The sequence below is a fragment of the Solanum pennellii genome, chromosome 6 (genome assembly GCF_001406875.1).
Source record: "Solanum pennellii chromosome 6, SPENNV200".
Lineage (NCBI taxonomy): Eukaryota > Viridiplantae > Streptophyta > Magnoliopsida > Solanales > Solanaceae > Solanum > Solanum pennellii.
This window is the reverse complement of record NC_028642.1, coordinates 58,073,775-58,101,546: the sequence shown is the minus strand read 5'-3', so window position 1 is coordinate 58,101,546 and position 27,772 is coordinate 58,073,775. Positions and strand designations below refer to the sequence as shown.

Sequence of the window (27,772 nt, the reverse complement as noted above, 5' to 3'; positions counted from 1 at the left end):
GGGGGGGGGGGGTGTTGAGTGGTGTGATAAGTGGATAGGCCATTTTGCTTTTGAAGCTTTTAAGATATGGACGTGAATAATATGGATAAATGAATATTCATATTATTTATCGTATAATTTATGTTTACTCATTTAAAATAGAGAAAATTATATATAATAGCAAATTAATAACCTAAAATAAATGGAGTAGCTATGGTTTGATTTAATTATACTTCGTAGCAAACGTTTGCAAAAAATTATCAGGCGCCTTTTTTCCAAATATCTCACTTGCCACTCTCCTTCAATATCTCGCTCGCTTTCTTACTTTTTATACAAAACACAAGTGTATAAAAAAAATATTCTAATTGTATAAAACAGAGAAAATTGTATAAATACATTTTTGTTCCCCTCTCTCCCCTCTCCCAAATATCGCTCGCCACTCTCCCAAATCTCGCACGCCACCCTCGCCTTTTTCACTTGTACAAACAGAAGCGAAATGTATAAATTGCGTTTCTGTTTTTATAAAGCGTCAGAAAATTGTATATACACATGCAAGTACATATATTTTCGTCCTATACACTTATAATTATTCAATAAAAATACTCCTCTGCCCAGTTTCTTTTGCCTTTCTCTCTTTCTCGTTTTATACAATTTTCAAATTGTATCTAATTTCTCTCTTTCTCGTTTTATACAATTCAATTCAATTGTTTTGTCTTTCTTTCTTTCTCATTTTATACAAATTCAAATTGTATATAATCGTTCTATACACTTATAATAATACAACTCGTTTTATACACTTCGTTTTTATACAGTTTTCTGCCCAAGTGTCTTTCTCTTTCTTGTTTTATACACTTCGTTTTATACAATTTGCTTCAACTGTATATGTATAGCGAATTATACCGTTTTTATGTTTGCTATGGAACACAATTATGCAAACTTTGCTATAGCATACAAATATGAATTTTTCATTTGCCAGATGTAAAAATTATCCATTAAAATATTAGTCAAATCGATCATATTTAATTTATTTTTAATCGACTCATTTATCTCGATCCGTTCGTTTGTCGAGCAAAGCAACTCGCTGGCTATATGGCCAAAACTGTCTGCGTCGATGATCAGGCGACCTATTTTCGTACATTCCAGTATTTTTCCCGTATGGCCAAGACTCTTCTGTTGCTAGGCATTGACAACTTCCTATAATAAGCCAAAATTTCGTTGATTCGACGTCTTAATTTTTTTTATTTTTAATATTCTTTTTTGTTTTTAAAAACTTTAAAAAATTATTTCTTTAATATATTTGAGCTACTTTGATATATTTAAATTACATATTATGTATTTAGTATTTTAAAATTACATATTATATTTCCGATTTATATAATATATCTGAGATACTCTTTAAAATATTCGAACTACATATTAATGTATTTAATTTGTGTTACTTTTGAAAGATTAATGTAATTACAAAATAAAAAATGAAATTATAATTTGATACCAATGTTGTTTCTGTAAAATTTACGACTTTTTTATGGGTTAAATTTGTATAGTCCAACTAGCTAGAACCAACCCAAAAAAAAAAAAAAAAAAACTAGCCAGAACGAGTGTGATTACCTATTTTAGCATAGAACTATTTTTTTTAGAGACTAACCTACAATTAATCTCTAACGTATTTTGAACATAAGGTTCAATCCTCCTCATGTTCCACCAGCTAATGAAATACAACACATCTAGTCGATCGTTTATTAATTAAGCAAAAAGACTTAAGAAAGCTTATTAATTAAACAAAAAGACTTGAGCATCTATTGACTCAATTCTCTTAATTCATTCAAAAGTAATTCAATTTAGAAAAGATTACGTGCATAATTAGTTAACATAATTATAATATATATTAATTTTCCTCTCTTCCTCACTCACACTTCTTTCTTCACTTATACATATAAGTATACAAATACAAATACAAATCAACATAATGCAATTGCCTCTCTCAATTTCGCTGGCGAGATACACATAGATACATAAAACAGTTTGATATATATTATATATATATATAACTCTCCACTCTTCTCTCGCTCAACTCCTCTTCCGACCTCGCTCGGCTCTCTCCCTGTCTAACAGGTAGGAAATCGTAATCAACATATTGTGGCTATAATAAAAATATTTTAGTGGCTATTTTCTGAAAGTACCCCCTTCAATCAATCCATCTTAACACCTCTAAATACAAGCGGGTGTGACCCAGGGTAGAGATCCAAATGCGACCCTGGCAGCCTAAGGCGCGCGATAACTCACCTTAAAACCAGGGCCCAAAGCCTCATCAGGTACCCAACCTTCCATCTCGACGCTCTCTCCACTCACTCAGGAAGAATCTAATTCTACCAATCTCAACATTTTCTGAGCTTGTTTATTTAATTGAATAATTGGTTCATAAAGTTAAATTCAGGTTCAGTTTCTCGATTATCCACATATGAATATAGATAAGATATCAATATTATAAAAACTTACAAGTCCCAACTTTTATTTATTATTCCTGAATTACTACACCACAAGGAGGATACAATTATTTTTAGTACACAGAAGTAAATTAGCAAACGAGGAGCTTTGATGTTTTAGGATTTGACATGGCTTCCCAATCTAACTGTATTACCATCTGGGTCTCTCACATATCCAACTTTCTGTCCCCATTTCTTCTCCTCCGGTTCGCTCACAGCCATTGCCCCATTTTCAATTGCCCTCTGAATCATATTCACAAAAAAAATAAAAACGTCAAATTAAAGTCTCCATCACAAATCAAAGTAACCTATTCAAATAATAATGAATCAATACCTTGTAGGCAGCATCAATGTCCACATAATCGAAACAAAGTTCAATGGGTTGTCTATCGCCACGGGACTGAGGGGTCTGGACGTGACCCGTTATGTCATCCGTCTCGTGCTGGTGCACAGGTGTGAATGCTATTGTCGTAGCGCCACTCTCTAATTCTCCCCATCTACAACCATCCATAACCAAATAAGTTCATTCTTTTGTCTCAACTTATGTGGTATCATTCAGATTTCAAAAGTTTAACAAGTTTTTTCTTTTGATCACATTGTTAATTACCTTGATTCAAATACTACTCCGATCACATACTAGATTTGATGATTTTATTTTATTTTTACCTATTTGAACTAAAACAACTAGTACTGTGTTGTGCATATATGCATGTTGAGAATTAAAGCAAAGGCTCAAAATACAAAAATGAATTTCCATCAAAACATCTTAAAAGCAATTCTTGTAAAATCAAATCTAAACTATTTACATATATATTTCTTACTTGCGATTTTCGTCTAAGCGACGAACGTTGTAGCCGAAAGCTTTAGCATAAAAAGCAACAGATTTAGCAACATCTTTACAATACACCACTGTATAAGCAAATGCTGGACCCAAATTTGATGCCATTTTTTCTTTCTTTTATTTTTCTTCTCCTTTTTTTTTTTCTGTTTGTTTTCAAGTAGATCCACAATACTCGTTATTGATTGCCTTCAATTATATGTTTGCTAAAACAAAATATGATACGAAAACACGTGGCAAATGGAGGTGAAAGATTTGGAACACGTGTGCATTGTGCATCACTTGAACAGGTTTTGTGCTTACCACGTTTTTCGTCTATGATCTCATCACGAAGATGACTCTTTTTTAGACTCTAAAAATTAAATAGACATTGATGAGATAAAAATTATTTTGACGTGACTTTAGAAGGATAAATTCTTATGATAATAAATAATTCGATAAAGTAAACATATACCGAAACTTATATATTCAGTAATTCTTTTTTAAAAAAATGTGAGTCTTTTTATAGTCCCATTTAATTTAAGTAGCACTCTCAAAAAAAAAACCGTAAAGACGAATCGAATATATGGAAAGAACATCAAAATAGTCAAAGCACAATAAAAATAGCTCCTTTTCTGTCTCTCTCTCCCTATTTTTATGAAGTGAGGGCTAACTGAAAAAAATCCAAATTCTTCTAAAATCTGAGATCCAGAAAACAGAATACTCTGCTCCAATATTTCTCTAGGTATTATTTCTGAAAGTACAATTGAAACAATTAGTGTGTTCTGCTTTTGATCCTATGCTATGATTTTGATTTCTCAGTTCTCGAATTTGTCTGGGATGTGAATTTGATGTTTGTACATTTTCTCCTTTCATATTTCTCCACGTGATTAGTGTTGTGAAAAGATCTATGTTATGGATATTTGAAGTGCGTTCAGCAGTATAGATCATAATCTTCGCATTTGAATTTGAATTCACTTGATTTTGTTATAATTAGGTTGCTTTTTTCAAGGCTTTCTAACTGTGATTTTTAGCAAAGTGGATTGCTTTTGTTGTTGTGAATTTGTGATCATAACAGCTAAGAATTAGTGTGAAATTAGCTCGAATAGAGCGGAATATAGAGAGGATTCATCTCACTAATGTCAATTAGTGTGGATTGAGGCTTAGTTGGTTGATTGTTTTAACATGCATCACTAGCATGATTTTTTCCTTTATATCAACAGGGTGGTCTATTTCCAAAAAGTTGTATGAACTGAAAACTGGAGTGGCCTTTCTATTTTTATGTATTTTTATGGTTAGCAAAAGGGGATTTGTCATTGTAGGACTTTAGCTGTTGTATTGTGGTCTTGGTATGGATTTAGAGTTCTCGTCAATTTGATATATTCCCGATTAAAATTGTGATCTATTTCATGTTTTATTTCAGTGGTATGCTGGATAGATAGACTCTATTTCAAAAGATTAGGTAATCTTATCTCCCAAGATTTGTCCGCGGCATTGTCTTCACCATTTCCTTAAACGTCCACGAGATGTGGTTTTACCATTACATATCTTTGGGTGACTGATATCCAGTATTTATTCCTCCACCTATTGTGCCAATCTCTCATCAAGTTCTTATGGGAGACTCCTTTAATCCCACCCCTCGGACAAAGTCTATGGTCACAACTGCTATCACTACCAAAAATGAATCCAAACAACACATCGTTTCTTCTGGATCGAACTCTTTTGCAAATGTAAGACGGTTTGATCTGATAAAATATGGGAAGCAGAGAAGGGGAAGTGGTAATCAGTTAGTTTTCTTTCTAGTAAAAGTTGCTGCCTTGGAGGCTGTACGGAGGATCTCACGGTCCAAATGTCCATTTGTATGGTCTGGCTTGCAAGCTCTGCAAGTTGTGTGCTATCCGCCACTTAAGTGGATGCAAAAGTGGAATCCTTTTAGGGTTCTGGTTGAAGGCATGCAGGTTAGTATGCACGTATCAAATTCAGAAGAACTGGTGTTGAGTCTCATGAACTCATCTATGTGCATACAGTCATTCTGGAACATGTTGTCTTGCCTGTGTCAATGGGTGCATCAATTTTGCATGATTATGAAAGAAATGTATATGATCCTATATCATCTGATACATGGGAATATCTACTGCTGCTTTTCATTTGTAGGTTCATACACCAAGTCGAGAGAAACAACACAAGATAGAATAGAGTTATACGTGTATAAATATTTATGCTAGTAAAACAAATTAAATCCTTTTGTTTATAATTGAGATCAAAGATTATTGCTGTTTTGAACAGGGTTATTTTATAGATATATATTGGTCTATTGCATAGCTATCTACATTGGATGTTGTACAGTTACAAACTTACAGCATGTCTTTATGGTTAGACGTTATCGCGGCCACTGCTAGTGCTATCTATTGCTACAGCATTTTCTGATCATTCAGAATTCAGTAATGATACCTCAGATAGCACTCAAGGTTCCCCGGTATCCAGTGATTCACGTGCTGATTCAGACTCCCAGCTAGTAGTCTCGTCTGAGCAGTCTATCCCAACAGAAAGGTACAAACTTGTTATGTTGCTCAATATGTAATGAACAATTACCAGTTCTATCTGAATTTATATGTGTAGAAGTTATAATTCAACCTGAAGCAGGACCCGACGAGTCCAATAAACAAACATCTGAACTGTACTTGTAATGCCATAGAAATTATGAAGGGGATAACTTATATATGTAGATAGTCCATTTTTTTTCTTGCTTCCATGTGTTGGAAATAGAAGATAGCTCTCATATGTTTCTGATACACTCAGGACTCAGGTTTATTCATATAATATGCTAGAACTTCTTTCCAATTTTTAGGCCAATATTGGGGATTTAGCATGTGATGTCTCAAATTACATGCTTCCTCTTCAATTGGTTCTGGATTTACTTCTATAAATCCTTGTTGGATTAATCCCTAGACATATAAGCAACTAACCCAACTCAGAGCAAGGTTTTGAGACTGAATTGGTGGTTGATGAGTTGTACGACTTTCATGCCTTTACAGGGTTGGCAATGAAGCTTATCAAAGTCTGTCTTCGACTAGTACCGCAAGTTGGTTGCATCTTCTTTACAAAGATCTGGAAAAGCAAGGAATTATCTTGCCAGAGAGGTATATTTTTATGAAAACATACTATAACAGAACATTACTTTTTTTAATATTATGAGTTGTATGTTCATAGTAGAACTGTGCCACTTCATAACTAGTTTTAAACTAATGTCAAGGATATCAGTTCCTAGGTTGCTCGGACTCTCCAAAAATATTACCGCACCCGTGTCGGATCCTCCGAAAATGCACTGCTTTTGGAGGATCCGACAAGCTCTTTGTGGCATTTTTGAAGAGTCCAAGCAACATAGATCAGTTCAACGGTAAGGATGTCTGAAACAGAAAATGGAGAGAGTTTGTGCTCAAGCTTCTTTAGATATCCATTGAGCATGATTCTGTAAACCAATAATAAACCATCAATACCTAGAGTGGCAACATGGTCTATCTTGATGTCCAACCTATACCTATACCTATAACCTACTTAGTAATACTAGAGTCCGCTTTCTAACAATACTCCACTTTCCTCTTCATTTTAGCTAATTATCTCTAATTCTTACCTGGTTTTATTTATTATGCAAATTCTTTAAAGTTCAAGCTTTTACGGCATCTAGTAAGTCCAAGAAAAATCTACTTGGGTCTGTACAGGACGTAACTGCACTGCTTTGGAATGTTAGTGTCAGCCTATTTCACCCTAAGATATTTTTTCTCCTTCAGCTGTAGTGTACATTTCTTTTTGTAAGTACGGATCTTGGGCCTAACTCAACCCCAAAAGCTAGCTTATGGGGGGAGGATTGTCCAACTCCATATAAGGAGACCAAATTCTCATTCCTTTTTCGATGTGGGAATTCTCAACACTTTTGACAGTTCATAATGCAATGAATGTTTTGGGATGATTGCTTTGTTCCATTCAGCTTGACTATAGGGCTTCGATCTTCCTCTGGTTAAAAAACAAATAAATGTAGAAATTTTATGTAGTTGAGTAGATAATGCATCCGATGGCATTTTAACTTCTTTTTTAGTCTTACTAGGAGCTTGAGCTGTTGTCGAGAATAGTTATTGACTGGTGTTCTGTCATTTTGTTTCATTATGCAGTTTTACCTGTCTTCTTCTTTGTCCTCATATCATATGAGCTTCCATTTCTCAAACCCTTCAATCATCAGGTTGATCTAAAAGCTCTTGAATGTTCCGCTCTATTCAAAAACTTCTCAAGTGGTGCATATATATGCCACTAGAAATTTGTTGCACAAAGATATATGTAAAATTTATTGGTTTTTCTTCTTGCAGTGAACATGACACAATAGTATTTATGCAGAATTGATGAAGAGGAGATCCATCAATTTTTCAGAGCTGCAGATGGAGATTTTACTCGCTTACTTTCTTCACTGAAGAAAACAATTCGCTGGAGGGAGACATACAGAATTCTTTCCAGACAAGAACTTGAAGTGTGGTCAAATATGGTCTTTTGGCATGGATATGATGTGCAGAATCGACCCTGCCTCATTGTCCGTCTTGGCTTAGCGTGCATCAGCTTGCCATCTTGTGATAGACCTAGCTTTGCTCAAGCAGTTGGTATGCTTTTCCACTTGTGCATTTAGTGTCTGGCTAACTATTGTTTTTATATGATTCCCGTTTTTACTGCAGTATTAGTTGTATAACTTTCCTGAAGTTTCTATCTGATTTTCGTGTGTTGACCCAAAGAATAGGATAATATCACTTTGTTTTCAGCAGCTGAATAATTTTAAGCTCTTCTGTGAGCTGTTTATGTTGAATATATGCATTTTCTTTGCATACTTTCTTCTGTTGGGAACATAACAATGCCGAAGGTACTGTTTATCTTTACTGCTCAATATTGGAGGCAGCAATACTTGACTTTATCAAAGTAATAACTCCGTTGTAAGAACTCAAGCCAAGAAGAGATGACGAGAAACTTCTCCTGTAAATAAAACCGTGAGAGAAAATAATGAGAAGTGGAAAAGAGGAAGTAACACCTTTGAAGTTGGATAGTAGTTTAGACAGTTAATCAATCAGTTTCTCTATGCTGCTAGTTCATAGTTAGACAAATTATTAAATAATGTATATTTTCTTTATGAAGTATCTCAGGTGGAGCATGGGGTTCTTCATCTGGTGGACCCACAAAATTCTCAAATTACTGTTTTGGTAGACTGTGAAGGACTTTCTCCACTGAGACTTCCCATGCAAATGCTGAGATCCTGTTCCACTCTTTTGCAAGATCACTTCCCCAACCGTCTGGGCTGTTTATTCATTATACGCCTTCCACCTATTGTTCGAGTTGTCGCACAAACCTTTGTGCAAGTAAGCTTTGTGCTCTAATTATTATTTTGTTCATTTTCCTGCTTCATTCTTATGATTGGAAGTCAGACCAACTTGATCTGCATAGAACTCCTTTTGCGGAAACTCAAATGTAACTACTCTTGCACAAACATACAGGTTTTCAAACCGGTCACTCGGCAAAAATTGAGATTTGAAGGGGAAATGTATCAAAAGGTTCTTTTTGAGTGTTTGCAAACACTCCCGTCTTATCTTGGTGGGCAGTGCACATGCTCAAGATGTGCAAGCTTTGACATGAGCAAGACGCATAACACTCTCATGAATGACGACCATCAAGAGACAGCGGTAAGTGAAATTATTAACAATCCACTAGACCTAGCACCTCTTCATTCAGGTGAACATATTGAAATTCCAACGAATTATAACTGTGACCGGGTCTTAAGAAAGGCTGTGGTGGGTATCCTTTTGTTCTGGATTATTATTGTTTTAGTTGCTGGAATATTCGATCCAGAAAATCGCCCCATTTTACCTCCTTGAGCTCAGCATATTACATTCTAGAGCTTTTCTTTGTAAGTTTACTCTTATAAAAAAATAGCATGTGGCAGCTAGTATTGGCCACAATGTAATGGCAATTATCTATCCACATCAAATACTTGCTTACTGGAATGGGATGTTTTGGTGCTTGTTCCGTGAAATTTTCTTACGCGCCTAATTCTTCTCATTTGAAACTGAAATTTAGACGTCTTCAGTGTAAATTATGCGCTTATATAGTAGTGAAATACCATCTTCAGCATGGTTTAAGCATTGTCAAGTGCGCTGAATAATGATCTATTCAACTGGTTTTCAGTTCGGGTTCCATCATTTCTTTGTATTTAGTCAAGCTTGGAGGAAGATGTTGGAAGTTGATGCGAGTCTCTTAATGTGTGTGAAATTTGAATGAAGGGCATAACATTTTTGTGTGCCCTTCATGTTAGTTCACACAATTTATAGTGTCTGTATTTCATATAATTTACAAGTAATTAACCTTAAAGAAAAAGAACGGAACTAAATGAGTTATCAATATATTTATATTTTCGTGATTCAGATATCTAGTTTATCAAAAACAACCGAAGGGGTGTTTGGTGCAAAGGAAAATATTAACCACGGAAAGATTTCCTAGAAAATGTTCGGTGTGTAAGTATATTAGAATGATGATGAAAATCATGTCAGGCCGCAGTCATGAAAACTAGGCATAGGTTTTAATCCTTAAATTCAAGTTTCATATGAAGAATGAAGGAAACAGGTCGCTGGACTTGGTCTCTAAGTAAAGTCTCATCTGAAGACAAGTCTCATATGAAGAATGAAGAGAAACAGGTTGTAGGACCTGTTCTTTAAGTCAAGTATCATCAGAAGAATGAAGAGAAACAGGTCGCAAGATCTGTTCCTAAATCAAATTCGACCCAATATTCATGATCCAACATTCAGATCAAAATTATCAATCAATAAAGCTCATTCACTCATATCCCATTACATTTTATCATCTTTTGTACATAGCATAAGATTCTCTTATTAGATGTTTCTTCTAGAATTTGTATAGGTGAGCAAAGTTTGTTAGAAGTTTGTTATCTCTTCGATTAATTTACCGTTTCTGCCATTTTGTAATAGGTTAAATAGTTGCTTCTTGTTCAATAAAATCAACTCAGAAAATCAGAGCAAATTTCCCCCATTGTTGGTCTTCACTGTTTCTTCTTCTTATTTTTCTACATGGTTTTTCTTCTTCTAATTATTTTCCTACAAAGTAAGAAAATATTATCTCAAGAGCATTTTTATAATATCTAGTAAATTACTATGGAGGCGGAATGGGAAGAAGAGGGGGGTTGGGGTGTTCAGGGGTGGTAGGGGATGGGATGGTTAAGGGAGGGGTTGGAGGGATTGGGTGGGTGGGTGTAGTGGAGTCAGCAAATTTGAAATGTCATTTATTCAATTTGTTTTCTTTATTTTCATTAGGAATATCATTTTTTTCTCAATTTTAAGAAACTTGTTTTTTTAGAGAAAACGTTTTTTCAAACATATTTCAGAAAATGTTTTTCTCCGTACCAAACACATACATATACACTTCATTCTATATGATGTATATTAAATGTATGGGTATGTATATCTGTATATATATATATATATATCAGTATAAAGGGTATACTATTTTTAGACTATACACATTTTGTAAACTAGATGTCTCAAAAGGTATTAACTATCATTTACTCAAAAAAAATAACATATATATAATAACCATTCATGTCTAGGAGAAATGAGGTGAGAAAAGTTTCCATTTAAATGTGGAAGCATTCAAAAATGGAAGAAAGTAATTCAACGTTTTTCATTTTGCTAGTCAGGTCGCAAATTGCAACATAATAAGGTGGAATAATATCATGCCCATGTTTCCCTCCTATTTCAAGCATTAGCTGACATGATACTAGTGCCACGACCACAAATATGAATTCCTTTTGAAACTGTATGTTAGCTTTTATCATATTCATTATAACAAAAATAACTTTTAGCAGCAATAAATAGACATGTTAATAAAAAGTGTTAAAGTCTTTACCGGCGTTAATTAAGTGTCGCTGGATCAAATGTCGTTAAAGCTTTTAGGGATATACATAAAAAGTGTTAATAGCAGTTAAAGATACATATTAACGCCAATTGCTAATTAATTATCGCTAAAGATCATTTTTAATGTTGTGCTGCTAGTTCTAAATCGAATAACCGAGAGGGTTGTGGTAATTTGATTGTCAACTTAAAACTTATTAATTCATAATGAATCACCTAATACACAAGAGACAAATATTATGAAAATTAAAGTGCCATTGATCGTATATATGTTTAAAGCTTTTTTATTTTTTTTATTAATAGAGAAAAGGAAGGTTGATCAAGACTTGATAGAAGCTTTAGTCGTAATTACTATACTGCAATTCCTTCGTTGTTTAATTTATAAGTTCAATAATAATATATTCAGTATAATTTTACAAGTACATAAAATTTGAACAGGACAAAATATATACTGATTTTATATGTACCTTTGCAAGTAGACAAGACATTATTTTCGATAGATCATCGGCCGATTAAATCTAAGTTGAAACTTCAAATATAATATTGTATATTGTTAAGCAGATTTTTGTGCGTAAGTTGAAGGTCATCCACTTTGATTGACTCCAATACGTATCCAATTACACTTTTCTTGAATTTTGAAACGCAATTCCTCCAATTTGGTTTATCATGTTTTGGCCTATGAGGGTTAAAGGTGGCGCTTCCATTTCAATTCAAGACACTTTAATTTTAATTAATTACACAAATAACTTAAATTTGAAGTAGTTAAGAATGTTCGTGTAGTACTAAAAAGCAAAAGAAATTAAAAGTTAAAAAGTTATAAGGTGGCTAATGTCAAAAAATATTCAAATATTGGTGCTTACCAACCATGCACTAAGATTTTCTCATTCATCAAGAAAATTAATAAAAGTCAAGAAGTACTAATGAATTAACTTGGTGACCTTTCACTGTATTGATAGGCTATAATCTTCCTTCCATCATACAAAACCTAACTTTTCATTTTCATTTTTATTTTTTATTTCTTGTTGTACAATAAAATAGTTTATTAATTGTTTTTCCAAAAGAAAAAAAAGAAAAAAAAAGGTGAATAGCTTATTTTATTGGTGTTTAGTTGAATCCTCATCAAGTTCCGGCCACTAATCGGACAATGTTGCATTAGAAGTGCAACGAGCAATATTTGCCATTTGCCATGTCCTAACTTCATATGTCACCATCGTGATCACACACACAAAAAAAAAAATAAAAAAATTGCTATTTCTGAAATGCATATATATTATTTTATTTTTACTTGATAAATATGATGATCTAATGGAGCCTCTTTTTTAAAATAAAAAATAAAATTCTCCTACGTTAACAAATGATTAGAAAGTTAATTAATGTTTAATTCTAGTCTGACATCATAAATAAATGAGGAATCAGTATCTTGCTACACTTCTCCAATGAAACATAATTTATTGACGTCAAAAATCACAAAAAGTAAAACAGGATTCTCTTATTGATAAAATAATGGATTGAGCTTAACTTAATCTCTAAATCCAAACTCAGAGAGATGATGAGTACTGTCAAGCCTTATATGAACTCCAAAAATATCATCTCTTACCGATAGTGATATACTTTTTCCATTCATCACTCTAAATCATAACGAGATATAAACTATAGTATGAATCTTTTATTTAATTAATCGATCCTTTATTTAAGAAAACCAAAAAGGATGAAATAGATCAATTCTCTAGCATAATCATTTTTTATAGGATTTTGATCGAGCAATATATAGTCCTATTATCTAGTGCCACAAATTTAAGTCACTTAATAAGTTATCAACTCTATTGGACTGTATAAATATAATGTACGTTATCTGCTGATTAAGAAAGGGTAGTTCATCGAAAATTTCTACTTTTTTATTTGCAAAATCAAATAGTACGTATATTAATAAAACAGTAGAAAGAGGCCTTCACATATATTTAAAATTAAAATATATTTCTCATGCGCATTACTACTTGCAGGGAGTGTTGTTTTTTTGTTTGGTAAAACTGTTTGTAGTATGTTCATGACAAACGCATTATATTATATTATATTATATGCTATAAAAGAAAAGTGATATTTATTTTTTTTAGTTTTGTCCTTTTTTCTTCTTTTGTTTTCTAGTGCAAAAATGACACTCACTTTTGAGTTTTGCCCCACTATCTTTATCTTCACTCTCTTAATTTCCTTTTCCGGTCGATGGTAGGGTTGCTTATTAACTAGACGGAATTGGAGGGATAATTATATTTATCTGATATCAGATTTTAAAATATTTTAATTTGTTAGCTAATTGGTGAGTTATTAGTTGGTTTGTTATCGGCTTAGTAATTAACAAGTGATTATCACTTATCAGATGGTGTATTACCATAATCACTTTGTGCTCCCTTCTCTCACTTTTACTCACCAGTTATATCAATCTCCAATCAAAAGAAATAATTTTTTTAGCTCTACTTAAGCTGGTAATTTTATAATTATAAATCATAATTAAAAATATGAAAGTCTAAACTTTGAGGGTGCATGCACATAAGTATTTACTTAAGATATATACTTACAGTAAAAATGCAACTATGATAAGGCTTAATGCGTTAAAGATTCACTCAACAAGAAAATTGAGTATAAATTCATTAAGTATCAAAATTTTAATCTGTTCATCAATCGTTAATTCCATATTCAATACTAATAAGTCACTAATTTAATATACAATTAACTTATTGATTACGATTCGATTTTAAACCGTCGATATTTTAATTTCGCTCTATGAAATGGAATGAAGTCGTGAACAATTTGGTATACGTCATATCAGAAACATAGTGTGAATAATAGTGGCCTCATTCTTCTTTTCAAGAATATCAGATTTTTTGTACCATTATTCTAATTTAGTTGGTTATAATAAGTTGCTTGTCAATGAATGCATTATGCTGTTGGAATTCTAGAGTACTCTACTCTAAAAAGGATACTCGTTTGGGGTTAAGTCAGATTTACTAAATGCAACTGTCCCCGGTAATATCAATATAAATTGCGATGAAATAGTTGAAATCTCTTCATTTTTAATCAAATAATTGGACTTCAAAATATAATGCTGGAAATGTCGTTCACATAAATAAATTTTATAATGTGCGAATTCATATTTAATCGTGATAAGAACATTCTTCCTGTATTTCAAAATCTTTGAGCTTATAGCCTTTGCAGGACAACAAAATCGAAAAATATGACTTCATTTATCTATGTGCATTGTCCTGCTATAAATATCATATATCAGCTTTTGTCATTTTTGGGGAAACATGAGAGAAATATAAGGCTTTTCATATAATACATTGTCAATAAATCACAAAACAAAACCTAGTAAAATCTGCATCTAATACAGCACTGTAATCATATTAAGACACATACATAGACAAAAGAATTTGGAAGAAAAAAAAAAGAAATTAATTTTAGCTATAATTTATTAATTATTAATAGAGTTGCATGGGAACCTACCATTAAAATAAAAAAAATAATTACTATTAAGCTGGCAGATACCAATTTCAAGGGAAACATATATTATATAAACTTCTTTTTTTGTTTTTGACGTCAGCTTCTTAGAAGAAGGTTGGTAGGTAGATAGTGAAATATGCCTCAACTTTTTCCCCTTTAAATTATTCTATTTGCACTATATTCTCCACCAATCAAATAAAGCTTATGCATTAATATATTATATTAAAATAATTTCAGAGACCTTCTATTTAGTTTGGCTTCTTAACACTAAAAACTTTTCATGTGATTCATAAGAGTCCGGAGCCTAAAGGGTATAAAATGTTAATAAAAATTCCAAAATGGTATATGAATATTTATTTTAACCAAAAGGGCAAAATCGCTGGAAGGGCAGCGACTTTGCTTGCCGGAAAAAGTAAAATCGCTGCCTTGACAGCGATTTCTAAAATATTTTTTTTTTAATAATTTTTTAATAAATCGCTCCCTAAGGAGCGATTTTCTTAATTTTTCATTTGAAATTTAAAAAAAAATTAAAAAAATAGGAGCAAATCGCTGCAAGTGCAGCGATTTGTCTCCAATTTTCTTTTATATTTTTTTAAATCAATTTTTTAGAAAAATTTTGATTGATACTTATTTTAAAAAATTATAAAAAAAATTATTTTGGAATAAGTAGTAGAAAAACTTAAAATTAAAATTTCTTTAAAAAATTTAAAATTTAATTTTAAAAATTGTAAAAAAAAAGTTAAAAAAATTGATTGGAAAAATAAAAAAAAATTAAAAAATTTGATTGGAAAAAATTAAGAAAAATTTGGAGACAAACTAAGAGCAAATCGCTGCCCTGGCAGCGATTTGTCTCCAATTTTTTTTTTCCAATCCATTTTTTTTATTTTTTTTATTTTTCAAATCAATTTTTTTTACTTTTTTTTTACAATTTTTAAAATTAAATTTTAAATTTTTTAAAGAAATTTTAATTTTAAGTTTTTCTACTACTTATTCCAAAATAATTTTTTTTATAATTTTTTAAAATAAGTAGCAATCAAAATTTTTCTAAAAAATTGATTTAAAAAAATATAAAAGAAAATTGGAGACAAATCGCTGCACTTGCAGCGATTTGCTCCTATTTTTTTAATTTTTTTTTAAATTTCAAATGAAAAATTAAGAAAATCGCTCCTTAGGGAGCGATTTATTAAAAAATTATTTTAAAAAAATATTTAGAAATCGCTGTCAAGGCAGCGATTTTACTTTTTCCGGCAAGCAAAGTCGCTGCCCTTCCAGCGATTTTGCCCTTTTGGTTAAAATAAATATTCATATACCATTTTGGAAATTTTATTAACATTTTATACCCTTTAGGCTCCGGACTCTGATTCATAATGTTAAGTTTACTTTCTTTCTTATATTTGTTTTTGTAATAAATAACTTCAAAAATTAAAATATGACTACTTTGTTTTTACGATTAAAATAAGTAGATTAACAATAGTGTTACGAAGCCAAATATAATGGAAGGTCAATGAATTATCCCTATAATATTTTAAAGTAAATTCATATGTAAATAAAACTTTATAAACCACTTATAAATACCTTTAATATTTATTTTTTTTTAGAAAAAGATATCATGACGTAGCAGAAGATTAGACAAACTCTTTGCGTTATAAAATGAATTCGTCGTTACTTGGCACATACATATTAATTGTTAGAATTTCTTTGAGTTGTCTAACAATATTTTATATAATAGTTATAAAATTCTATCCACGAAATTTTTTTAAAATAGAAATAGGAAGAATACGATGTATAACTTTTGCTTTAACTAACTTGGTGTGATGTTTTAAAAAGCTAATACTACTATTATTCTGGGAGATATAATTAATTAATTTGCCTAATCTTGATTTGACCCTTTCCTGTCTTCAAAGAGCATTTCATAAACTCAATTAAGCAGCATATAACCTAACTTTTAATATAGTGGAAATCCTATATGGTAAACCACTCTTATTTTACTACACATGTATACAAATTGCTTTTTTTTAAAATATTGAGAAAATATTGAACATGACAAGCTTAGTTTAGTTGATCTCTTCCTTTTAATTACCAATTAATTGGGTGATAAGCACATTAATCTGACCCCTTTAAGTCCAATGGTAAAATGTTTCATGTTTGGCATATTTTGTTTAATTTATGGATAATGTCTATTTTGATCATGACTAGTAATTAAAGTGCAGAATAATGATTCAAATCTTTGGTTGTAGTTAGTGCGTAAGATATAGTGTATGTTAATTAGATTGTATCCAATCTTTTTTTGTTTGTACTAGGACGTTGTGCAATTAGAATAATTAAGCTAGCACACGTGATTAATGTTAACAATCAATTATCATAAAACTCTAATTAGTTGAAAGATCTTGGAGATAATTGAGATCAAGGTAGAATATTAGTAAAAAATTCTTAATCATGCTGTCGTAGTCTTTAAAGTATAGCTTTAAAATTTCTCTATTTGTCTTGTCCAAAAAGAACGAACCTTCTTATGATGTGTCTTAAGTAATTATTATGCAAAGATAATTACTAATAAGATATTAAATTTAGAATTAAACTAGCTTAGAGAAGCAAAGATATTCTATTAGAGAAGCAAAGATATTACTCCCTCCGTTTAAAAAGAATGATCTAATTTGACAGAAGACTTTTTAATCTTGTGTTTCTAAATCAAAGTTACATCAAATGTACTAAAATGCCCTTAAATTTTGTGATCTTAAACATGCCACATGAAAAGTTAAAAGTTAAAGTTAAAATGTTGCCAAAAAAGAAAAGGGATCATTTTTTTTTAAACAAACTAAAAAGAAAATAGGACATTTTTTTTAAAACGGAGGGAATATATTTCTACAAGATACTATTAATGCATAATATAGGGATATTAAGAAATGTAAAAAAAAAAAAAGGAAATTCTTAATTAAAGTCCAATCCCTCGTAAAATATCTCAGAGCAAGACGTACAAATAAAAAGTACAAAATGAATGTACTTGTTTTCAATGGAGGTAGATTTGTCCTCGTATTATGATTTTATTTGACTTTAACGATTAAATTCGAAAACACATTTGAATAATAATAATAATTACTATTAATATTTAGCTAATTTTACATCTCAATTACGAATTATTTTTTTCTATCTAAATTGTCACTATATATGTATTATAACTTTTGAAAAAATTTCAGCGCTAAAAGAGTGAAAAGAAAATTACAGCATCAATTTAATTTTAGAGATACACTTTTTTAATGTATTCACATATTATTAATATTTAAATGAAAATAGAAGGAGTATTGTATGTTAACTATAGCAATTTGTTTAGGATTCTTAATTGATTGCTAAAAATAGAAAAAAAAATTTACAGTTATTTTAATATCGTTTATCATCAACACTATTGAATCAATTTGAGACAATCATTATAATTTTTTACTCTTATTTCTTTTTTCTTAAAAACTTATTAAGTCTTCTTCGCAACATATATAAACTTTTTTTGAATAGGTGCTTTTATTGCTTCTGTGTTTTCTCTTCTTAGTTCATTCAATTAACAAAATAAAAATTGACTGAAAACAAAATTGGACCCATATATCATCACATGTACACATATTTATTTAAATAATATTCAAAGTTAATAGTACCAACAATATTTGAATATTACTTTAAAAGTAAATCTTAAATCTGTAAATTTTGATTTAAATAATAAAAAAGAAGCTGAAAATTTTAATTTTTAAATTTGAAAATATAATAATTAAATTTTTAAAAATAAATATTTCTAAAATAATTTGACAATATTTTCATGCCCAGTATAATGGAATAGTAGTTAATCCGTAGACGATATCTCACCTACATATGAAATGAATTGGAGGGAACATAACATTTAATCTTTATACACTAACGCATTAATAGAGTTAAAGCACCTATAGTTAATGTGAGTCAATGGCCTTAAATATTTAGGTATACACTAATAAACCACACTTATAGTGCTGTTAATAATTTAGGCATAATCTATTAAACCACACAAGAAATAAGTTATATTGAGAAACATGTTAATTATGGTGCTACTTATTATATTAACATAAATTTGTTTTTTACGATGAAGAGTTTTACATTTGATGTAAAAAATGCATTAATATTGTAATTAATTTATGTCAAAATTATATTTTCTTATACAACAAGACAAACAAGCCTTAATTAATAGCACAATATGTGTGGTTTAATATGTCATACCTGCATATTAGGTATAACCCAATTAAACCATACAAAAAACAAGTTTTTGATCAAAACACATTGGACATGATGCTACTTATAATAGTAACGACACTTATTTTTTGTGATGAAGAGTTTTACACTTTTGATGTCAAAAATGCATTAATATTGTAATTTTTTAAGTCAACATAATATTTTCTTATATAACAAGAGTAACAAGCCTTAAGTAAGCACAATAAGTGTGGTTTAATAGGTTATACTTGAATATTTAGGTTAACCTATGAAACCACACCAAAAAAATAAGTTTTTGATAAACAACCTCCATCCACTTGTAATTGTCATAGTTTAATTTTTTAGAGTCAAACTATAAAAATTGTATCTAACATTTTATAATATATATTTTTTATCATATGAATATGCAAAAGATTGCAATTTATAGTACTTTTCGTATAATTTTGAATATCTAAATTTTTAATTTAAAATATCAAATTTTATATAATCTAATTGAATCTTGAAGATTAGTCAAATTAACTTTTAAAAAATGCAATATGACAAATAAAAGTAAACCGAAGGAGGGAAAACGTATATGTATCCCCTAGACAATGACCGAAATGACGAAATCTCAGAGACACATCTTAATAAAGTAAAATTCTATTACCCCTCAAAACCCATTTTTTTTATAATTTTATACATCTTTTTAACTTATGGTACCAGTCAACACACTATATAATGGAAAATGAACAAGTTGCTAGTGGTGGCAACTGCTGTTAATGGAGATTCTTGTAACATCATTACAAGTGAAGCTTTCAATTGCAAATATTCACAATTGCAAGTACCATATCACTTGTACGGTATACTTATTAGGGAGGGATATACTGGTAGCCGGTAGGGGCCAATATCAATGATCTGTTTCTTTTTTTCCTTATAACTCAAACATTTTTAATTAAATTATATTTTTTTCCCTTCAAATTAAATATATTATATTTGAATTATTTTAGGACTATATATATAACCATGGAATATATAGAGAGAATAGTAGAAAAAAATTAATCAAAAGTGCATCTTAATCATCTATGGAAGGGACTAATATCAACTAACGGAGAGATCGTAAGTGTTATTGCTAAATACCACATTATTGCATAAGTAATATTCAAGGAAGTCTTGTTTAAATTTTTTTCTACTTATTTTCATTGCTCATTCGATGTTTGAAAACCTACTAAATTAACCTCATCAATTTATTCATTAACTTTTTCAAGTTGGAAGTGTCACATCTGAATATATCTCGCAGTGCGTAATCTGAATTTAATAGCAATTAAAAAGATAAAATCAACTTCCCCTCACTCCACCTCCTCCTCCCTTAGTTGTTTCTAATATGCATTTGATCATATTTATTATGAAATTTTAAAAATAAATATAGTTTTTATTTTTAAAGTAAAAAATAATATTTGAAAATTAAATATTCCTGACGAATTTGTAGTGTCCACTCAGTGGCCCATTCTCATATGTGGGTCCTTCCAAAGACTCACGTGCTCCTCTACAAATCAAATTTTTACTATAAATACACCCCCACTCCTACCTCTAAAATGCACCTCCCATTTTTTCTCATTCTCATTGAGACTAAAGGGACGCAAAAAACGGACCAAAAAAAAAAAAGAAAAGTTATTTACAATGGCAACACCATCCTTTGAATCGAGCCGAGCTCGAGCCATGTGGCGGACTTGCCTAGCATCCGCCCTTCGAACCGCCTTGGCTTGCACCATAGTTGGTGTTGCAACCCTTTTCGGTCCACAATATATCAAAAATCAAGTCGCATTCCCAGCTTTTTCCTATGTTACGGTTATACTAGTTGTGACCGATGCAACTTTAGGTGATACATTTCGTGGTTGTTGGCTTGCACTTTATGCCACCATTCAGGGCGTTTGTCCTGCTATCCTAAGCCTTTGGTTAATCGGTCCGGCCCGACTCACGGCCGGGACCACCGCGATAGCAGTGGCTCTGAGCGCATTCGTGGTGGTTCTGCCTGAAAATACTCATTTAATAGCGAAGCGCATCGCGCTAGGACAAATTGTTCTTGTTTATGTCATAGCTTATATTAATGGTGGCCAAACGGAAACTATTATGCATCCGGTTCACGTCGCGGCTAGCACAGGGCTTGGAGTTGTGGCTTGTGTTTTGGCCTTGATTTTTCCCTATCCATCCCTGGCTTGTTGTGAGGTGAATATTTCTTGATTAATTTCTCGTGCATGGGTTGTTTGAAAATAAAATACTATACAACAAGTTGGTACACTTAAATTAAGTAACATGCATTTCATGGTGTAACGCATTATAGTACTCCTCACATTTTCAAACATTAAGCATGCACCTTTCCTACTAAACGGGTGTATGTTTGCGTGTATATATATATATATACACACACATAAATTTATTTATATACAGTTGTGGGATCTTGACTATTCCACTAGGCACTATTAGTTATCTCTCACTAGATCCGTATCTAGTAACTCTGTCTATCATAGCTAGGTAAATGGGGAAAAAATATGATCACCTAACATTTTTTGACGCTGATCTCTTATATGAATTTTTCGGCCATTTTATCCACTGACCGATAACTAGCTAGTAATATAAGGTTTTCATGTCGCAAAACTGTTTGAACATATAATGCATGTAACCCAAACCGTCACACGATTACAATTTTTTAACAATAACTAACTAGAGAGGATGTAGAATACTTCCAATAGTAATGATTTTAATAATTAACCAGATTGTTACTATTTGTTTTCAGGTGAAACAGAATTGTAAGCTCTTTGCTGAAAATGCTTCAGAGAGGTTTAACTTGTTTGTGAAGGCATTTACTGCTGAAGACAACAGTTGTGCACTTGCTTTCATTTCTCAAGCCAAGTCTTTAGTCAAAACAGGATCCAAACTCCTCCAGGGCATTAAAACCAAACAAGTAAGTCCCATGAAATATTGACCTCTATATATATACTGACACTATAAAAGAATTTACACAATAAATAACACGTGAAATTAATAATAACCTGAAAAATAAGGTAAGTAACCTACTACGACATATTAGTGAATAGTTTCCTAATTATCCGTTTATTATACAGGAAAGCATGAAGTGGGAAAGATTTCCATTCAAATTTTTAAGACCATATGGAGAGAACCCTGGAAGCAGATTGCAAGATGTTCAAATACCTTTAAGAGGAATGGAAATTGCCTTAGATAATTCTCCTCCATTTCCTGTTGAAATTCTTAACTCTGACCAAAAATCTGTTCTACATATGCTTGGTGACCACATACCAAAGCAAGTCAACAGTATATCCCTTGAGTCATCAGCAACTGTGCCAGAGTCAAATCAACAAAATACCCAAAAGTTCTTCCAAACACTTCAACCAACAAAAAAAGACCTTCCTTCTTTATTCTTTTTATTTTGCTTAAACCTATTATTAAACAAACCAATTACCAATTCACAATCTTCCACTAATCCCAAGCAACAAAATCAAGAAGGGTTCTTTCAAAATTACTTGTCAATTACCAAAAGTAACAAAAGGTTCATGGCAGCTTTCAAATGTTCACTTTCATTAGGCCTAGCTATATATTTTGGATCAATCTATAGTAAGGACGATGGATTTTGGGCAGGGCTTCCAGTTGCCATTAGCCTCGCGGGATCGAGAGAAGCAACATTCAAAGTAGCTAATGTTAAGGCACAGGGGACAGTATTAGGAACAATATATGGTGTTTTAGGATGTTTTGTCTTCGAAAAATACGTTCAAATTAGATTCTTGTCTCTTCTTCCATGGTTCATTGTCAGCAGTTTTTTGAGACAAAGCACAATGTATGGGCAAGCTGGTGGACTTTCAGCTATAATTGGGGCATTACTAATTCTTGGTAGAAAAGGTTTTGGTCCACCAAGTGAATTTGCTATAGCAAGAATAACAGAGACATTTATTGGATTGTCCTGTTCTATTATAGTGGAAATTTTGTTACAGCCTACAAGAGCTACTACATTAGCAAAATTGCAACTTTCCAAGAGTTTTCAAATCTTGAATGAGTCTATTTCGTTGATAAGCTTTCGATCAATTGGAAATTTAGTGGAAAGTCAAAATAAATTGAAAACGCACGTAATTGAGATGGGGAAATTTATCGCGGAAGCAGAGGTAGAGCCAAATTTTTGGTTTGTACCATTTCATAGCGTTTGTTATCGTAAACTCATGGGGTCATTAACAAAAATGTTGGAGTATTTACATTTTGGGTCACAAGCTTTTATGTTACTTGAACAAGAATCAGGAGGGTTGGTTGACAATTTTGTACATAAGCTGGACGGTGACATCAAGCTATTCAAAGATTTTGTTGGCTCTTCAATGAAATGTTTTGAAGAGGTTAGTTTGGTCAAATCACTAGCAATACTTGACAAGGAATTTGAGAAGAAGAAACTTTCAGTTGATGTTGAATTAGGAACGTCACAAAGTAGTAGTTATTGTAATATAATAAGGAATGCCAGTGAAGAGGAGATTGATGAAAACTTCAGGTCTTATTTTGAACATTCGAAAGAGTTTGTGGACCAAATTGTCAATGGTGAGGAGTTGAAGGGTCAAGTTGTATTAAGTTTGAGTGCATTGGGTTTTTGCATGGATGGACTTGTGAAGGAAACTAAAGAAATTGAGAAGGCAATAAAAGAACTTGTGCAGTGGGAAAATCCTTCAAGTCATGTTAATTTGCATGATATTTCTTGTAAAGTAAGGGCTTTAGCAAATGCTATTGTAGCTAATTAGTGTAAAAGATACTACATTAATGATAATAGAAGATATCATATTTTGTAATTATCAATTGAGAAAATAACTTACTATACTATTTATGTACGGATTAACCATGTACCAAAATTATTTCAACAATAATATCCAAAATATTAAATCTTTGCTATGTGTTTATGCATGTCTATTTAAAAAGCACCAAGTTGTGGCTGAGCAGCAAAGTTTGAAAATAGATACTCCATATATGGGTCCTCTCTAAGCTTTTCAATTGAAGGCTCAAAGTTCACATTTCAACTTGTACGTTTTGGCGGTGCATGTTACTGTATCATACCATCACAATTACATATCATGAGTTAACTACTTTTCTCATACGTGGTTTGTCAAAAAAAAAATCTTTAAAAAAATAACTTTTGAAGGTAAAAATACAATTATGTTTTTTCCTTCTTCCGACTCACCTCATTTTCATCCTAATCCACCTAGATCAAGCTCATCTCTCATAGTATTTATTTGGATTATAAACGACCACTTATTTTCTTCTTCTTTCATATCGACCACACCTTAAATTACAACTAATTTCCTTGAGGTTCATGAAAAGTGAAAATCAATGACATATGTATGACGTATCATATACTAAACATAATTAAAGGTAAATCTGTCCATATGTACTTTATTTTGGAATCCTTGGAAAAGTGATTAATAAGCGTTTACCCTAACATAAGTATGATTACATGACTCAATACGCCTACAACCTTTAATATATCATACAAAAATAATTCTATAATTACTCAAATTAAAGGCTCCCTTCTGAAAATCAAATAAACTATACAAAATAAAGTACATTGAGCATGCCATGCGCTAAGCAAAGTAATGCGTAGAGTTTGTTGGTTCCTTCCCTTATGTTCATCCCGGCTTGTCAAACTGTCAAAGGCTAATTAAAATTAAAAGCACCGCATGCTAATGTTTAGTGGATTAGCACATATATCGAAAGGTCAAAACTGATTCAAGTAGTATTACGTCCCGTTTACTAATAATCACAGCTGTGATGAATTATCTCTTTATTTAAAACTAATCTAAATCATTTTCATAAATAAAATACTCTCTCCGTCTGGAATTGTTTGTCATATTACGCTTATCGAAAGTCAATTTAACTAATTTTCAAAAGTAAATTGAATCACATTAAATTCGATATTTTAAACAAAAAAATTAGATATTCTAAAACTATATAAAAAGTATAATAAATTATAATTTTTTGCATATTAATATGATGAAAAAATACATCTTAAAATATTAGTCAAAGTTTTTATAGTGTGACTCTAAAAATAAAAATCATAACAAACAATACTGCACGGAGGGAGTAACAAAGTAATTCTTGTCTTACCTAATAGGAAACTTCACTAAAAATTATTTCCGACAAAATATAATGGAAGCGCTTTTACCAAGTCAAGATTGCGCACCTTAACAAATCCAATTTTTTTTCTTGTTTTCCAGGAAAAAAAATAATAAGTATATATATATAATATGGCTTTTGCTAGGCGCCGCGCGCATAGTTAAAAATAAATAAACAACGACGACGGCGACTAAAAGTTGTACGAAGCTTTTCTGAATTGTTTGAAGTAAAGGGAAATGATACGAACACAACACATTAGCTTTTGGATACATGCTACCAAATAAAATAATACTATGTACTGAAAAAGAAGCTAAATTTTGTATGAGAAAGTTCATTTTGTTGTGAATTATACTGGACTGCTTGCTTGTATAGTGTAAATTAAAATGAAAATGAGTGTGTGGGGTTATAGAATAAAAATGAGTTTTTGTGGCTGCTGGGATTCGAGCCCAGGTCTCCACGGCCACAACGTGGAATTCTTACCACTAAACTACAGCCACTTGATGTTCAACTTGTTTCGCTCTAATTATAAGTTGGTTCAAATAGCTTTGACTAACAAAAATGCTGATATAGTACTAGTTGGTAATTATGTGAAAAACAAACACCTGATGTTTTGATTTATGCAGTCAGTGCTTTGAAGATACATTTTTTTCTTAAAAGTTAAAAAAATCATCCTTTATATCCTCTTACGTTTATGTTTCTTTTTGAGCGGTGAGTCTACCACAAATAAAAATGTCAATATGACTGACTCATTTCATTCGGACTGATCTATACAAGGTATAAAATTTGATGGGTTAGATTGGATTGATCCATTTTTTGTGGGCCATAAGACGGTCAGGCCAACCACAAGTACATGATTTATGAATTGTGCCGGATCAGTTCACTTTTTTAAAGTAGAAATATTAACTGTAGTAATTCCCTACAAATTTTAGGAGATTTTTGTTCTATGCAATACAAATTTTATAAAAACAAAACAATTCGTATTTAAATTTTAATATTTAAAGCTTTAAATAGAATTTGAGTTTGAGCTCTTGCTATTTTTATTAATATATTTTATTCTTTAATCAATTTTTATTTGATCCACGAGCTGCTCCTGCCTATATTTCTCAAGTCTCACAACAGGATAATTCGGGCTGAGCTAAAAAGGTTGTTTTTTAATTGGCTCCAAAAATTTTAATCAATCCTTTAACAAATCACGAATTTGATCAGGTCAGTCCATGTGTACGACTCTAGTCAGAAATAACTTCTCTATCACATTGAGTAATGTTTGGTACCCCACCTCCAAAAAAAAAAAACTTCATCCCCGACTTGTAAGTTTTAATTTTACAAAATGTAGGTAAAACTATGCATAATGGCAAACATCTAGCCTATATTAGTTACTATATTCACAAATTAAGAAAAATATATTTTGCATTAATAGTTTTCCCAATTCTTACTGTTCGCTTGAATTGTATAAATCTAGAATTCGTATATAAGAAAATTATAACTCGCGGTAACAGTTTTCCCAATTCTTACTATTCACTTGATTTATATATAATTCGATTCATGATTATATAAATCCAGTTTTTTTAAATATATTTATCCTAAATATTTGTATACGACTTATGAAAAAATCATAATAAATTATGTAGTTTGTATATTGATAAGGAAAATATACAAATGGAGTTTTGGAAAAAAATTTAAATGTATAAATAACATAATTTATATACTTAACCTATTTGTATATTCACAAGTGAAATATAAAAATGGGCAAAAATATACAAATAGCAGCCTTCATAGCATACAAGACTATAGTTATAGAGTAGAATTATCGAAACTAGGGTGGTAGAACATTATTATGTTTGTTATTTTTGAAATTTTCTAAAAAAAAGAAAAGAAAAGTATGATTTGATTATGCTCCTTTGAAGTGATATTTATTTGAGCAACTTACAAAAATATAACCCCCTATCCTTACATTACGTTCATACAATGAGCAACTTCCCATAATTAACTTTATAACTAAAAATTAATTATTTAAAGACATGTCAGATCATAATCTTTAACAGTTTAACAAAAATTGTGATACGTCATACTCAATTTTCTTGTTGTCTCCATATTTCTTATTTTGTCGCCGTAAAGGTATTTATATTTTTTTGTTAATTCAAGTTATTCTTGTAAGCAACTTGTTGAATTTGTGAATGAAGGTTAAGTATTTCGATTTTGAATAGGTTAACTACATGACAATAGATACACTAGTTGTTAAGCAAAAAATGAATACACCGATATAAAATACAATGAATACATTGTTGTTAAACAAGAAAATGATTACATTGGATATAACTATACTTGTATTCTCGTTTCAACTTTTCTTCTTGGATATATTACTTATATATCTAGATATAATTGTCTTCGTAAATTAACATTTTAACTTGATCTTGTACAATACTACAAGTATCTATGTATATAAATATAGATATATTTCAACACTGTTGTTAAGTAAAAATATGGATACTTTATACAGACGAGCAAAAAAGATACAATTTGTGGGTATCAAACTATATAAGTATGGATGCATTAGACAAACAAGCAAAAAAAATACAATTTGTGGGTATCAAACTGCATAAGTACGAAATAAATATTTAATTAGTACGTACCTTGGATACAAAGTTACAAAAATCACTTCTGCAGTGATATAAAGTATCTTTAATTTGAATAAATTTCGGGCGGGTGGG

General features: G+C 31.1%; 3 protein-coding genes and 1 non-coding gene across 4 annotated transcripts; 2 read left to right on the top strand and 2 right to left on the bottom strand.

Annotated features, from left to right (window-relative positions):
- Positions 1-2,444: 2,444 nt before the first annotated feature.
- Positions 2,445-3,485, bottom strand: LOC107022769 (uncharacterized protein Mb0911c). Its single transcript, XM_015223361.2, has 3 exons — positions 3,284-3,485; positions 2,797-2,959; positions 2,445-2,705 (listed from the first exon to the last, which is right to left on the bottom strand). The coding sequence occupies exons 1-3, from the start codon at positions 3,406-3,408 to the stop codon at positions 2,580-2,582; spliced, it is 414 nt and encodes a 137-aa protein (XP_015078847.1). The 5' UTR covers positions 3,409-3,485; the 3' UTR covers positions 2,445-2,579.
- A 377-nt stretch (positions 3,486-3,862) lies between these two features.
- LOC107021649 (SEC14-like protein 5) lies at positions 3,863-9,337 on the top strand. Its single transcript, XM_015222349.2, has 7 exons — positions 3,863-4,024; positions 4,703-5,237; positions 5,657-5,829; positions 6,315-6,419; positions 7,666-7,922; positions 8,446-8,666; positions 8,802-9,337. Exons 2-7 carry the CDS (start codon positions 4,893-4,895, stop codon positions 9,177-9,179), a joined length of 1,479 nt encoding a protein of 492 aa, XP_015077835.1. The 5' UTR covers positions 3,863-4,024; positions 4,703-4,892; the 3' UTR covers positions 9,180-9,337.
- An 11,254-nt stretch (positions 9,338-20,591) lies between these two features.
- LOC107022504 lies at positions 20,592-23,789 on the top strand. The gene is made up of 3 exons (XM_015223104.1): positions 20,592-21,137; positions 21,706-21,873; positions 22,034-23,789. Exons 1-3 carry the CDS (start codon positions 20,592-20,594, stop codon positions 23,696-23,698), a joined length of 2,379 nt encoding a protein of 792 aa, XP_015078590.1. The 3' UTR covers positions 23,699-23,789.
- A 1,700-nt stretch (positions 23,790-25,489) lies between these two features.
- TRNAH-GUG lies at positions 25,490-25,561 on the bottom strand. Its single transcript has one exon. It is a non-coding gene; the product is annotated as a tRNA-His (tRNA).
- Positions 25,562-27,772: the final 2,211 nt, after the last annotated feature.